The 14966-nt window shown below is 42.5% G+C and overlaps 1 protein-coding gene across 1 annotated transcript; it reads left to right on the top strand.

Moving 5' to 3' along the window:
- The first annotated feature begins 290 nt into the window (after nucleotides 1-290).
- On the top strand, nucleotides 291-5289 carry LOC116257535 (respiratory burst oxidase homolog protein C). Its single transcript, XM_031634378.2, has 12 exons — nucleotides 291-1096; nucleotides 1207-1363; nucleotides 1459-1507; nucleotides 1617-1730; nucleotides 1897-2325; nucleotides 2484-2870; nucleotides 2955-3050; nucleotides 3175-3290; nucleotides 3413-3515; nucleotides 3616-3686; nucleotides 3924-4438; nucleotides 4565-5289. Exons 1-12 carry the CDS (start codon nucleotides 517-519, stop codon nucleotides 4672-4674), a joined length of 2727 nt encoding a protein of 908 aa, XP_031490238.1. The 5' UTR covers nucleotides 291-516; the 3' UTR covers nucleotides 4675-5289.
- The last annotated feature ends 9677 nt before the right edge of the window (nucleotides 5290-14966 follow it).

Below are 14966 nucleotides of genomic sequence, written 5' to 3'. Positions count from 1 at the left end.
CCGGTCGCCCCCTTTGACGTTTGAACATGTGAAGCTTCTCGCCGTTTTCACTTTCCTTCTCACTTCTCCCCCCTTCCCCTTCCCAGGCTCCTCCTACACAGTGCATCAAATCAAATTAAGTTGATTTAGTAATAAAATAATGAGAGGGAGAGCTGACCAAGAAGGGGAGGGATTCCCGGGTCACGGTCAAAGTTTCCAAGAAGAAGGAGTCGACCACCCACAGGAAGCCGAAGCCTGCCCTTCCTGCTTCTCCCCACCAAAACTCGCATATAAATATCTCGTCTTCGTTCTTGCATGCACCTCAGAACGCACACGTCTCCCAGAAGGCAGAAAGAAAAGAGAAGAGCAGAAAAGAGAACTCCTGAGCTACCCTCGCTTCCCTAGGAGGACAGAGAGGGAGAGAGAAGCAGGGAGCGGAGTTCTCTCTGTGCCTGCTTGTGGCAGTGTTGGTCCGAAGGGTACTAATTCTGAGTTGCTGATTTTGGTGGTGGTGGTGGGATTGAGAGATCTTGGAGGATGGGGGTGGAAGACGGGAAAGGCCACCAGTCGGATACCAATTACGAAACAGAGAGCACGGGGAGCGAGAGGGTCGGGTTCAGCGGGCCGATGAGCGGGCCGCTGAGCGGGCCTCTCACCAACAAGCGCGGCGGGAAGAAGAGCGCACGCTTCAACCTTCCGCCGGAGACGAGCGGCGGGGCGGCGGACGACGCCTACGTGGAGATCACGCTCGACGTCCGGGATGACACTGTGGCGGTCCACAGCGTGAAGACGGCGGGGCAGGACAAGGAGGACCCGGAAATGACGCTCCTCGCTCGGGAGCTCGAGAAGAAGTCCTCCTTCGGCTCCTCTGTAATGCGGAGCGCCTCGAACCGCATTCGCCACGTGTCCCAGGAACTGAAGCGCCTCGCCTCCGCCAACAAGCGCCAAGCCCCGATCAATCTCGATCGCTCCAAGTCGGCCGCCGCCGGCGCCCTCGCCGGGCTCAAGTTCATCAGCAAGGCCGATGGCTCCGCCGGCTGGCCTGCCATCGAGAAGCGCTTCAAGGAGCTCAACATCGAGGGCGTCCTCCCTCGACCCCTCTTCGGCAAATGCATTGGTGCGTGGTTCTCTTACTCACAAACTCACCGTCCTCCTCTTTTCTTCTTCTTCTTGTTAATTTTTGAATCTTCTATTCGGGTTCTGATTTGATGGTGGTCGTCCTCGCAGGGATGGAATCGAAAGAGTTCGCCTTGGCGTTGTACGATGCTTTGGCGAGGCGGAGAAATATCGTCGCGCCTTTCATATCCAAGGACGAGCTCAAGGATTTCTGGGAGCAGATATCTGACCAGAGCTTCGACGCTAGGCTCCAGACTTTCTTCGACTTGTAAGAAATATATAATAACTCTTTTTGTCTGAGCAGTTCTCCACTTCTTAATTCGTTTCTGAGTAATTCTTACATATACGGTACGGGTTCTGCAGGTTTGACAAGAACGGAGATGGCCGGATAACCGAGGCAGAGGTTAAGGAGGTAAAGGATTCTTCTTTGCAAATCTATTTTAGATATCCTAGAATTTCTCCTTTGTTAGTATGGTTTGGAGATTGATCTTTTGGTGTTTTTCTTTAAATGGTATTCACAGATTATCACTCTCAGCGCTTCGGCAAACAAGCTGGCAAGGATTCAGGAGCAAGCAGAAGAATATGCTGCTCTGATCATGGAAGAATTGGACCCGGGGAATCTGGGTTACATTGAGGTATGAGTCTACACTTGAATAATTTATCTTTCGCAGATGATAGGTAACGCAAAAGGCAGGAAAATTAAGAAAACAAAAAGATGGATTCTTACTGGCCTGATCGCCTTATTTTTTCTGCCGGCCGCTTTCTTATGTAATGATAGTGGAGTGCTTGAAAACTCGACAGGTCGAAAATCTTGAGGTGCTGTTGTTGCAAGGGCCAAGCCAATCAGTAGCACCATTCTCCAACAGCCGGAACCTAAGTCAGATGCTGAGCCAGAAATTGAGGCCCACCAAGGAGAGCAACCCCATCAAGAGGTGGTACAACCACACCAAGTACTTCCTGGAAGACAATTGGAAGAGGGTGTGGCTGTTCGTTGTGTGGCTGATCGCAATGGGCGGCCTCTTCGCCTGGAAGTTCTACCAGTACAGGCACAGAGCCGTGTACCATGTTATGGGCTACTGCGTCTGCGTTGCCAAAGGTGGTGCGGAGCTGACCAAGCTCAATATGGCTCTAGTTCTTTTCCCAGTCTGCCGGAACACCATCACATGGCTCAGGAACAAGACCAAACTGGGCGTGGTGGTCCCTTTCGATGACAATCTCAACTTCCACAAGGTAAAAATTTATGACCCTCACCTCAATCAGTCATCATCTGAACTCTTCTGATCTAAGAAGTTGGCTGTAGTGCGATCTCTTCAACTGAAAGAAGAAGAAGAAGTGAGTGGACTTTTTCTTGGTGTGCTGAACTAGTAGACTCTCGTCTCGTTTTGTAGGTGGTTGCTGCCGGAGCAGCGGTCGGCGTCTTACTGCACGTAATTGCCCACGTAACTTGCGATTTCCCTCGCCTCCTTCATGCGACGGACGCAGAGTATGAGCCCATGAAGCCGTTCTTCGGCGATAAACGACCCCCCAACTACTGGTGGTTCGTGAAGGGTACCGAGGGCTGGACCGGCATCGTCATTCTGGTGCTGATGATCATCGCCTACGTTCTTGCCACCCCATGGTTTAGGAGGAACAGGCTCAACTTGCCCAAGGCACTCAAGAAACTCACTGGCTTCAATGCCTTCTGGTACTCCCACCACCTCTTCGTCATCGTCTATGCGCTGTACATCGTCCATGGCTACGAACTCTACCTAACCAAGAAATGGTACAAGAAAACGGTAAGTTTTCTGCCTTGCGACTTCAGGCGTTGATTTCACTACTTTACTATGAGCACTCATGGAGCAAGCGCTTTCCACTTGCAGACCTGGATGTACATTGCAATTCCAATGCTGCTTTACGGATTCGAGCGCCTGGTCCGAGCATTTAGGTCAGGCATCAAGCCGGTCAAGATTCTCAAGGTGAGCTAATCTTACATATTAGTCCTGCAAGGAGGTGGAGGAGGATCAGAAACAAATTTGTGGACATCTCTACTCTCTATAGGTGCTCAACCGACTTAATGCCCTCTTCTGCTCAATCATGCAGGTTGCTGTCTACCCTGGAAACGTTCTCACCTTGCATATGTCCAGGCCCAATGGCTTTAAGTACAAAAGTGGACAATACATGTTTGTTAACTGTGCGGCAGTCTCCCCATTTGAATGGTAAGCACTTAAACAGATCAGACTAGTTAGAGGAATCAAGCACGAAAGAAGTGTAATTTTGTTGCTTGATCTCAACACAGCAACATGTTGTTGGTGGTAATCTTATTGAGAATTTTGGACAGGCATCCATTTTCCATTACTTCTGCACCCAGCGATGATTACTTGAGCCTCCACATTCGTACACTAGGAGACTGGACCAGCCAACTCAAGACTGTCTTCTCTGAGGTAAATCACGGTGCTTCTACCTTGTTCGTGCGTCTTTCTGTTCGTCTATATCTTTTTGCCATCTCTTAAATCCTCGCTTCTTCTTGATATTTATCTGCAGGTGTGCCAACCGCCAGACAATGGCAAAAGTGGGCTGCTCAGGGCGGATCACAACCAAACTAGCCACCCAAGGTTTGCAATCTTGATCACATCTTTTTAACGATTTACGCAATCAACAACTAAAAAATTTGGAATGTTGAAACTTGAGTCCCCATTCGGTTAGTTAAAGGTCGAGCTTTCTGTCATATGCTAACGTCCGGTACTGCAAGGAAGTTCATCATTTATACAAACGAGTTAAATAGGATTAGCTTAAGACATTAAGATTTTGAGGAACTAATAGCTAATTATCGTCTCTTTTCTTTATTGCAGTTTCCCGCGGGTCTTGATCGACGGGCCATACGGAGCACCAGCTCAAGACTACAAGAAATACGAGGTGGTGCTGCTTGTTGGCCTAGGGATCGGCGCCACACCCTTCATCAGTGTCGTCAAGGACATAGTGAACAACATGAAGGCCAGCGAAGAGGAAGAGGAGCTGGAGGGTGGTGGTAACGGCGCCAAAGCTAAGAAGAAGGCCTTCAAGACCACAAGGGCCTACTTCTACTGGGTAACAAGGGAGCAAGGCTCTTTTGACTGGTTCAAGGGGGTGATGAACGAAGTCGCGGAGTCCGACCAGAATAACGCGATCGAGCTCCACAACTACTGCACGAGCGTCTATGAGGAAGGCGACGCGAGATCCGCGCTCATCGCCATGCTCCAGTCTCTCAACTACGCCAAGAACGGCCAAGACATTGTTTCCGGCACCAGCGTGAAGACCCACTTTGCCAAACCCAACTGGCGCAGTGTCTTCAAGCGAATTGCACTCAACCACAGGGATGCTAGAGTTGGTGAGATGCTTATTCCTTTCTTTGACATGATCAATTTTCATACCAGCCAACTGCTCTAGCAGGCCATGGATGGTAGTTAGACCAAACTTCGACGACTTACAATTAATAATCGACTCTTTCTTGCAGGGGTGTTCTATTGTGGAAGTGTGGCTTTGACGAACGAACTTCGTCAGCTGTCCCTCGATTTCTCAAGAAAGACAAGCACCAAATTCGACTTCCACAAGGAGAACTTCTAGAAGCAGATGACTTTGCCCAATCTTTCGATACTTGTACAGAGTCCTGCCCACTAGCCTCCTGCTTTTGTTCCTTACTTTTTTGTGGTCATAGATAGCATAGTGCGAATTTGCTCTCAAACTGCGTCCCCACCAAAACCGTGTCACATAGTAGGGAATCTCAAGAATTAGGTGTGGAAGACAGAGGAACAATGATTTGAACTCATCCGGCCCCCCCACCAAATATGATAGCCGATACCATTTGTATAACGCACCAAAGTGCACCTGGTCCACTTGGTTCACGCGTGATTGAAGGTGAAAAGAACATTATGTTTGATTTTTATGAACTTTCTTTTAGGTGCAAATAGAACATTCCGGGAATCCAGGGGATCACTGTTTGTAGAGAGACCAAGTTATAGGTTAATGTACCAGTGTTTTAGGTAGATGGTGTTCCGATTTATTTGTGTATGTGAACGGGGTAAGTATTTTTGTGTGGGCGATAGGAAAGGGAAAAAAATGGCATAAAAGGGTTTGAAGGGCGATATGAATAAGTTGCAGCTGTATTCTTGTAATGAAACACGCATGTTTCCTATTTGTTTATTTTTTAACCAAATAATGAAGTTCAGCAATTTGGGACTACTGCGGTGGTTGGTTGAGGCGCTTTCTTTTCTCTTTCTCCCACCTTTTCCCTTCTTCCTTTTTCCGGTTCAATGTGCGCGATTGACTTTGAAAGCTCGCGACCTGAGAGTGGGTTGTCATCATCACAATCTTCCATAATTACTGGTCCAAGATATCAAAGCAGACGCGGTGGTGTTCACACATAGGAAGGCGCAAGTTGCTTTGCTGATCATTGACTTGGCACAAGCTTGACATGTGAATCGTTAATTTGTATTGTTGGGGGGTTTGGTGGTGGTTGACTGAGCAGATGAAGATGCCCTGTACCTTGAATGAGCCGAGCGGGTAGATATCTCCTACCATGTAGACGCCAAAAAGAAAAAAGAAATCTTTAAAAGCAGATGAAACTGGCAGTTCATTGAATATACGTTGGCCATTGATGTTCTAAAGAATACTTTCATGCAAGTCGCATGATCATGATGCTGATGGAAGACGACCAAATCCCACAGACGATATTAAAGCAAACTTTTCTGCAAGGTGTTATTGGCAGGGATAGTAATGATAGTGGTATGTTTCCTGACATTGCTGTGGGGTGCGGAAAGCGCTACATCCACATGAATGGGCAGTTGGGAACACAAGATTATTCTCCAGCCCATGCACTGCATCAATTCTAAGTTTCTTCACCGCCGGGATTTGGCTCAAACAAATTGTCCTTCGAAGAAACTGAACTCATATACAGTTGTGGAAATGGTTTGAGCTGGGGGCTCATCGAAGTAGACTGGCAGATAGTATCCTCCGAAATAAGATCACAAGCAACTTCTGGATGCTCAGATAGAACATTTGGATGAGACCTGAATTTGGTAGAGCTTACCGGGGCACCCACCATGGTCCTTCTTTCCCCTCTATTTTTCCTAAGATAAACTAACCTACAGATGATCGAGACTTGTGTTACGGTGATTTTGTTCGGAAACATGTTATCGAAGACTGGGCAGCGGGCTGGGGGCCCGTCGAGCTTGCGGGCCCCCGGCCATGGTCCGGCAGATTCCTGGCTGAACCGGGCCGGCAAGAAATCGGGCCGGGCTTTGTGCCGGATTTGGGTTGAAATCTGGCAGGGCATTGACTTCAATTATTTTTATTAATTTTAAACATATATATAAATGTATAATATAAATATTCTAAATTTTTTTATTAGAATTGAATCGGGTTGTGCCAGATTCGTGCTGAATCAGGTCAGATAAGGCGCGGGCTGAACCATCCTGGCCAGGCTGGCTCAGCCTGCTCCATGTTGGCCCGGCCTGTGCCCAGGCTTTTAAAATGAGGCTTGGGCTGGTCCGTCCCCACCCGGCCCAGCCCAGCCCAACCCGATGCCCACCCCATGTTATCTGCCTTGCTATCAGTACCTATGTAAGATATAAAAAGAAGGTGTGGAGATCGTTATTCCACGAACAGGAAAGAGAAGCTGTGAGAAGATTGGGGATGATAATCAGATGACATAATTTTGCTTCTTGTTTGCAGCCTTACACTCTCAAAATGTTGGCCATATTGTCCTCAAGCATCTCCATGAAAATATGAACCAAACAGGCAAACAAGCTAATGAAATGAACTAGGCATGTTAAAGCTAGGGGTGTCAATATATATATGATTTCAATCGGATATCTGAGCGAACAATTTCAAAAATAATCAGATATGAAAAACAATTCAATTCAATGTCCAACTAAGGAATCAGATCATATTCCTATTTAAGAAATGACTTCGATCAGATTCAGACATAAGTAAATCACCAATCAAATTTAGATTCGGTTTTGGATCAGATTTAGTTTAAAATAAATATCTTATATCCGATGCCCTTACATTTTAAAAGTCATATGTGAATTTACGAAATCAGAATCAGATCAGATTTGGATTGTGATATTGGATTTCAGATTTGAATTCACATATGAATTATCTTATTTGCATCTAAATATGTAAATATTTGAAAAAGTGGATATGGCTAAGAATATATCCAATTCAAAATCCGATCCTTTGACCTACTTTTCAACGCTGAATTCATTAATTTATTGAAGTAACACAATCACGGCTCTTGCTCTTCATGAAGTAAGCCACAGTCATTTGAGAAGGAACATAGCCAGTTTTAGCTTCTCAACAATAAAATGAACTCAATCCTGATTCACGCTACAGCTTGATGTTGTAAGTATGATTTAACAATCACGAAATTATATAAATTGGTATGTGTTGATAAGTCTATACGAATTCACATAAATTGAAAAACTAAAGTGAACAAGGCATAATTAGGATAAATAAAAGTGTGTGTGTGTGTGTGTAGTATTAAAATTGTGTCGGCCTAGTAAATATGATGCTTATGTGAACTAGTTTTACATGTCATCTCGTCAAAATGATTGATAGTTCATAAAGTGGCACATGTAAATTTTTGTGTTAAAGTCAAAGTATAGGTTTTGATTCACATTTTCTAGAAATAACTTCATATATAGCACTTTATACACCATGAATCGAGTTAATCAAACAGCTCTGAGTCAGTTTACACAATATTTGCTTAGTCCAATTGTTGCTTAGTTTTCACAAATAGACACACACACACTAGTCGAGCATCTCATTAATGGCTCGCTTTACTAATGAGCTGAATCGAAATAAATTTCGGCAAACACAACTTATTCTTGTTCAGCTCACTAGTCCTGTCGAGACTAATTATGTTCAGCTCAGTGACTTGTTAATCGAGCTCATGTTCAGCTAATTATCTTGTTGAATCAAGTTGAGATGAGCATTATATGAGCTGCTACAACCAGCTTAGTTCAATTCCCAGCCCTTGCGTCTGCCCTTTATCGTAGTTTGTCTTCCTCTCCTTGAGCCGACCAACATTAACTAGATCAATGGGCTTCTTCCAGCAAGAGTTTCTAGGAATTTTTTACGTGATTTTTGAAATGTTTAGAACTCAAGGATACTTTAGATTGAAAATCATACACTTCGCTCATGTGGTATCAACCAGCTTCATTTACACGGCAAAAAGATCTGGTATCAAATGAAACAGCACCGATCAATTTCAATCGCCGACAAGCGGGAGGCGTAGAGAGTGGACACTCATAGAAACCCCTCCGCACAAGCAACCCGAGAAATTATATAGACAGGAGCTTGAGGTATAAAGCCACCCAGATAAATACAAAGAAAGTCGAAAGTGGATTCTCTTTCATGTCATTCTTCCCTTTATTTTTCCACCACCAATCCAAGTTAGGCATGCAACTTTTTCAAGAAAGCTGGGTATTTTGAATACCGAAGTGAAGACAAGCGGAAAACCGAAAGAGAACATATATAATGATCTCATATCATGTCTCAGGTAGATTTTTTCAAAGATTACCTTGTAATAAATTGCGGGCAAATTCCCAAGTTAAATGTTGTAAAAGAAGAAAACGAAAAAAAGAACCAAAGCACGCCAGAAATACATCGGCCTGATGGCCTACATCCAAAAGAGAAAGCAGCAGCAATGGAAAAGGATATAACAAGGAAAGACCAGCAAGATACCAACACAATGCCAGGATAACTTTCCTTTCTCAACATTAAACATCCTTCTATGTATTATGAGTGTCTTCGAGCACTTAGCTTCTTAAATTATTTCAGGTAGAAGCTGCCAAAAAAATGGTAGTCAACATCAGTGTTATCAAAATCAGGCCGACTCGAAAGGAATCAGTACAATATCAATTCAAGACAGCCCTCATTCTAGGGCACCAGGTGTCGTGGTTTTTTTCTTTATATTGATTTTTCAATATTTTCAAATTCTTATTATTTTATATTTCTTTTGCCCTTTGATTTTTAAATTTTATAAACTTCAAAGATAATTGTGATTGAGAGACTATTCCGATTTGATTGGGCTAATTCCGGGATTTTTCTGTAAGCCGATTTGATTCAGAAATTGATGTCAACAACATTGGTCAACATGCAACTATTTTATCCACATAATACCTACCTGTAGACTAGGCTGGACATGTTACAGTAGAGGAATGTAGACCATCCAATTGTCGTGAGGAAAAGTAGGAGATGCGGAGTGTTGAAAGGATTCATGAAAAACAAGCTGTTTTTCCGCAAAATGTCGATCAAAACATTTGGACTCACAGTAGGATTAAGAGTTTGTTGTTTACGTAATAAATATGCAGAGTCTTACGAAATTTATGGCCCTCCCTTTAAGAAGCAAAACTATTTTTGGTCTTATTTGCAGATGTACAATAGTATAAGGAAAATAAGATAAAAGTTCAAGCAGATCTTGGGTGGACAAAAAGGAGGCTCAACAAAGACAGTCCGATACATCTTGGAGCTGCTGCTTGTTTGTCAAATTCGTTTATCGGGATTAGCCATAAAATGGAATCTTTCCATTGAAACCATGATCTTGCTAACCTCAATTCCAATCTGGCTTTACCCTGCGGGCTCCATTTTCTATTTTGGGTCAAGCCATCTTGTTGGGAATATCTGGGAGTTTCCTGGAAACTCAAAAGTTTCAAATCAGAAGCTCATTGTCAGGCTCGCACTATCAAGGAACTACAAGATTTGTCATCTCATGCAAAGAAAATGGATGTTGCCTGTTCTTGTGATTTTTCAGGGTTGGTACCTCATCTGCATAAAACAATGCAACAGCCACCTACCAAATTATGATATGGACTTAAGAAAGTAGCCAAATTTAGGACAAACAAACCATGGATGTTATGGTACAAAGTGCCCCTTTGTAGTGTGCAATTGACACAATTATATAAGACTATCACTTTGACTCAACTGACATTCTGTAATTACATACCCGTGAGCATAGACAGAAACTTCCGCATGTATCTGCATCATAATTTTCAGCTTCTCGAACTTCTGACGAGGCATGCCTTTTGGTAATATATAAGAATAGTGTGCTAACTGCTAACTCACAAATTTATGATTTGGAATTTTATTTTTCGATTATGAACAGCCAAAAAGGCAAAAACTTTCATCGAACTAGTTTTGCAATAAGTTCTCTTTTGACAAGTTTAGGTGCTGGAATGGACCTGCTAAGCTTGCTGATCACACTGCACGAAAATTACTGTCATATGGTTACCGCAAGTAGTATTAGTAGCAGAACTTACCACAGTATGTAGAATTTCAGTTAAAGTAGATGATCTACCAGGCTATTGAATTGCAAGCTGCAAACTTGAAGCAGCATCAAAACAAACTGCATCTATCCTTGAACCCATGAGCTTTTTCTGGGTGTCCAAGCTTACTTGGATCAGGCTAAAGACAAGCACCCGTAAGGAAGAGCAATTGACAAAATTGATTTCACGAAGGACAAACTTATGACGTGTCTCCTAAATGTAGATTCAGGTATAGTGGGATTGATCATTTTTGAAAACTAAGAACCCCTAAGGAGTTTCCTCTACCACCGGATTGATGATCATCCTAGACATATTCGATGTGCTTTGCCAAGTGATACAAGCAAGATGAATGATGGATCATATACAAGGTATACTTGCATACGATGTTCCAACTTGTGTAAAATGGATGCATCATGCCGAGATAAAGGAGCATACCTAGTCAAAATGATCACTGAAAGGTGGATGCACTGATAATTTGAAGTCCATAGTGGCAAGTTTGATTTAGGACTCAATACAAGTTATTGTATCAGCTCAACCAGCATCAACTTAGGTTCCTCATTTATAATATAGAGCAGGCTAGGGATTATCAGTTAGTGCAGGAATGCTGATACAGAAAGAATCCAAAATCATCGAGACCTAGCTTATCATATGATACAAAAGTGGAGATTTAGGGTATAAGAAACAGATCATCTTCCACGTGCCATCTCATCTCCTAGATATGACATTAAATTTCAAGAAGATTTTCGTTACCAAAAATTCCCCAGCAATTACAATTTGAAACTACAAAGTACAAACTAACTATAAAATACCCCATCTGCCACTTCAAAAGTTTCCTGTGTATCTATATTGTTCATTCTGACACCAACCAATCAAATGGACATCAAGATCTCTTCCGAATGTGTGATATTAAGTCCTTGATTCTGCTAAATGCGTGATCAGTATTCTACTTAATGATATGTCATCCCTTCAACAGATTGCCTTTGATCTGCTGAGGGTGATTTAGGAATTCAAGAGGACCTGATCATCCCTATATCCTTGTATGTGACACCCTTTTTGATGGAGAAAAAGGGCTCAATAATGTTCTAATGAAGAATATCATAAGCTACCAATTCAACACAGATTAACGTAATGAAATTAGTAAAAATGCTATAGATTTTTCACATTTGAAATAATCGCGTCAGTATATAGCTCAACTAAAAATTAAAGATGCCACCAAACACTTCACCGTATTGAGAACCTATATCTATTAACCCACCATTGTCCTGATATAAAGCATATGCATATGCATATGTCCTAATACTATAGGTTCAAATGTTTGTGTATGGCTTCATCCTATGATCTCTGCCTGAAAACTGACAAGCTCTCAAGTGATTCCATATGTTAGACCCCTCACTTGGTGTAACCAGAGCAAGGTAGTGTAAGAGCTCTTCCTTGATTCGGCCCCAAAATCATAACTTCGTTCCAGAGAAAGAGTTTGAGTACTATAAGGATCAACGTTCACCATAAGTTATCAAACACTCGTTGGTGGTCCACTGCTATGAGAAGTTCAATACAGAGAAAAGGTGATTGGTTGCTAATTCAAGCAACAAAATGGGACAATGCACACAATTCTGAACTGGAGTTGCATGACAACGACTTCTCTTGCTACTTCTACGGATAAGTTGTTGCATCCTAATACCACCTAATTTGATTGAAGGATCACCAAACTTGAGCCTTTCTTGGAGAGATATCCCTGTATCTAGCCTCATGTGGGTACACTTGTTTGTGGCATTGCCTTTTGTACACGAAGGAACTACAGGAAAAGAGAAGCATCTACGCCTAATCTCATGGAACAAACAACATTACCAGCAAGTGATCTCACGATCCCCAAGAAAAACAGTTTACGGACGGTCACAGAAGCCGAAGCATCAAACAACAGAGAACTTTGTCAAGGTGGATGCCATGTCACAATAAGAAATAAAAGGTGACCATTTGATTCCATCACAACTGGGAAACAAGCATGAACGAAAATGAACGTGCCTCTGAAACCACTAAAAAGGTACACCACAACCAGGCACAACTAAAAAAGAGACAAAGAACGAGGGAAGGAATCAGAGTCAACGTAAACTTAGAAATGGAAAACGTAGCCCTGCAGATGCGGCAAGCTCAGAGCAGCGAGGAGTCGCGGCAAAAATTTCTGCTCCCCATCTTCGTGTTTGCACGGAAGGGGCTGGGTCAGGCACGGCCTGGGGTCGCGGGTGGCTTGGAGTGTCTGGGTGCGGCTCGGCGCGTAAGGATTTGGGTCTAATCGAACCGCGGAAGCAAATACAAGTTATTCCGTTGAGTTCGTCACAAATATTGTTTACTGTTGTAAATTAGTCTACAACTTCCAACTTGTTGCTAAATTCGTTCGTCAAAAAAGTGCTTCTTTTTTCAGCAAAACCAATGCAACTACGCCAAGAAAGCAGTTAAAAAAACGACTTAATGGAATGGTACACAAATATTTTGTACATGCCATGTATTCATTTTCTGGAGTACATGAACATGGCAATAAAAGGGCGAAAATGTTTTAGAAATGCAAATACATCTGCAACTTATTGAAGTATATCTGATTCCCTTTCTCCGAATGGGTGAAACTGAAACAAGATATCTTCCTGTTGAGTAACAAACAAAACTGTTGAAACAGCATTGCATTCTCTAGTTACTTCGAAGTTCTTCCTTGGAGAACTTGAATTCAGAACAGGCGAACAGTACAGTCCGCATATTTCACGTCTCTCCCGCATTTGCGATCATTTTGAAAACCTGGAACAGCAGAGTTTTGTTGCAGCGCGGGAACAACCATATCAAACACTCGTATGAACCAGAATAAGGTAAACAGAATGTCTCAATTGATTGCAAGTCAGGAAGAATTCGAAATAAGCACCTCCGCATTGTCCTTCATTTTGAAAATTTAATTTCTAAATGTCCGTGAAAAGGTATTATAACAAGGAACCACAAATTGTTTGTGGACCGGTATCAGTCTATGATCCATATTTTTTTAGTCTATTATTTGCTGGAACTAATCCTAAGTGATACGTGTTGCAAACCTGTGAGGGGCAACTTTATCCATCAAGTCCAGCGATACATCAATAGATTGTGTGTTTTATGTCTAGATTTGAACAGCATGGCCACATATTTTAGTGGGCTGTGGAACCAAGGTACATATATAGTTCAACAGTTTGGATTCTGAGTTCAGATCGAACCCCACCTAGCTAGCGGACATGGGATCCGATAAATAATCCTAACAGTCATGACTCATAGAACGTTTTACATGTGTCCAGGATTAAACCGAATCACATTCATGCTGGACGTGGATTGCCCTGCCCTACATATGATCTAACTTTAGAAGTTTGTAAGGGAAATCTGGAAACCAACATACATCAGAATCTTTGACCGCGGTGCATAGCAGCACTTCGTTTCGACCACTTCATGCTTGAAGATCAAAAACATTGGAGGATGCAAAAGGATCTGATTGAAATACGAGATTTTTCACTTCTGGATTCTGTTTTGAATCTGATCCAGATCCAACTCCTAGCATATTTAACGGATCCCAATCTGATCCATTTGCACCTTTCCCGTATAAAACAGCACATGCATTTTCAATATTCTTGGTGAAATTTCAAGGATTTAAAATTTTGTATTATTTCACTAGTTAATTTCTTGATTAAGGGAAGAGAAATTCAGCCCAAGAGGGTTAATTATCTAAATTTGGCGTAGTGGGTAGAGATTCAATAGTTCCCTGTCTTGAAACTAGTACTGATCATAATTTAGAACCCTTGAAACCACTCCTTGAGGGCGAGCACACGGACCATGGGGTTTCATGCATGTTGCCTAGAGTACTACATACTGTGACTAATTTTCCTACCCAACTGCAGTTTCCTCATATGAAGAAAGGGGGAAAGTACCCTCTTTATGATCCTTCTTTTTTGCGTCGTAACTGACGACCCTTCATATCAAAGCATAACTTCTTTTGTGTTGACCAAGCTTACCAGTTACCATTAAACTGCTGGCTATAAATTTTTTCTATAATGAACATTTAATCCTTCTGCAGATAATTGTCCTCTTAAACGTGCTTGTCAAGTCAGAGACTATTGATTACGTTGGAGTGTGAACAGTTTATGCACGCCAACGAGCGGAATCTCGGCCATCTAGCAAAAATCGTATGAGCCATAAATTCAATTCTTTTGTGTGTGAAATCGATTGAAAGCACAAAATGATCCTAATAACAATAGGGCATTTAATGCAGCGATCAGGTGGCCCTGGATCTTAACTCCAGTGCACAACTTTATAACCAGATCAAGCAACTGAACGTCTCCCTTAAGCAGAATATGTACATTATATCAAATAATCTGAAACGGTCCCATTGTTTAAATGTATTGAACAGTTGGATGGCATCAGCTTGTATCAACCATTTCTTAACTAAAAAAAAATTACTCTTTATTAAATACCAGTCGATATGCATGGGGGAGAATTGGCCAACTCAAGCTGATATGGACTGAATCGGCCTATGATTCCCTGTGGAAGAGGCTGACACGATTCTCATTGGCCGACACCGACACGGGACCATGCCCC

This window comes from Nymphaea colorata, chromosome 7 (genome assembly GCF_008831285.2).
Source record: "Nymphaea colorata isolate Beijing-Zhang1983 chromosome 7, ASM883128v2, whole genome shotgun sequence".
Taxonomy (NCBI): Eukaryota; Viridiplantae; Streptophyta; class Magnoliopsida; order Nymphaeales; family Nymphaeaceae; genus Nymphaea; species Nymphaea colorata.
This window is presented reverse-complemented; position numbering and strand designations above follow the sequence as displayed.

Bases quoted from the DNA above. Each gene is read 5' to 3' on its own strand.
- LOC116257535 (XM_031634378.2), top strand. From the start codon at position 517: ATGGGGGTGGAAGACGGGAAAGGCCACCAGTCGGATACCAATTACGAA. The intron at 2,871-2,954 runs GTAAGTTTTCTG...TTCCACTTGCAG, and splicing joins AGAAATGGTACAAGAAAACG to ACCTGGATGTACATTGCAAT. The intron at 3,687-3,923 runs GTTTGCAATCTT...TCTTTATTGCAG, and splicing joins AACCAAACTAGCCACCCAAG to TTTCCCGCGGGTCTTGATCG.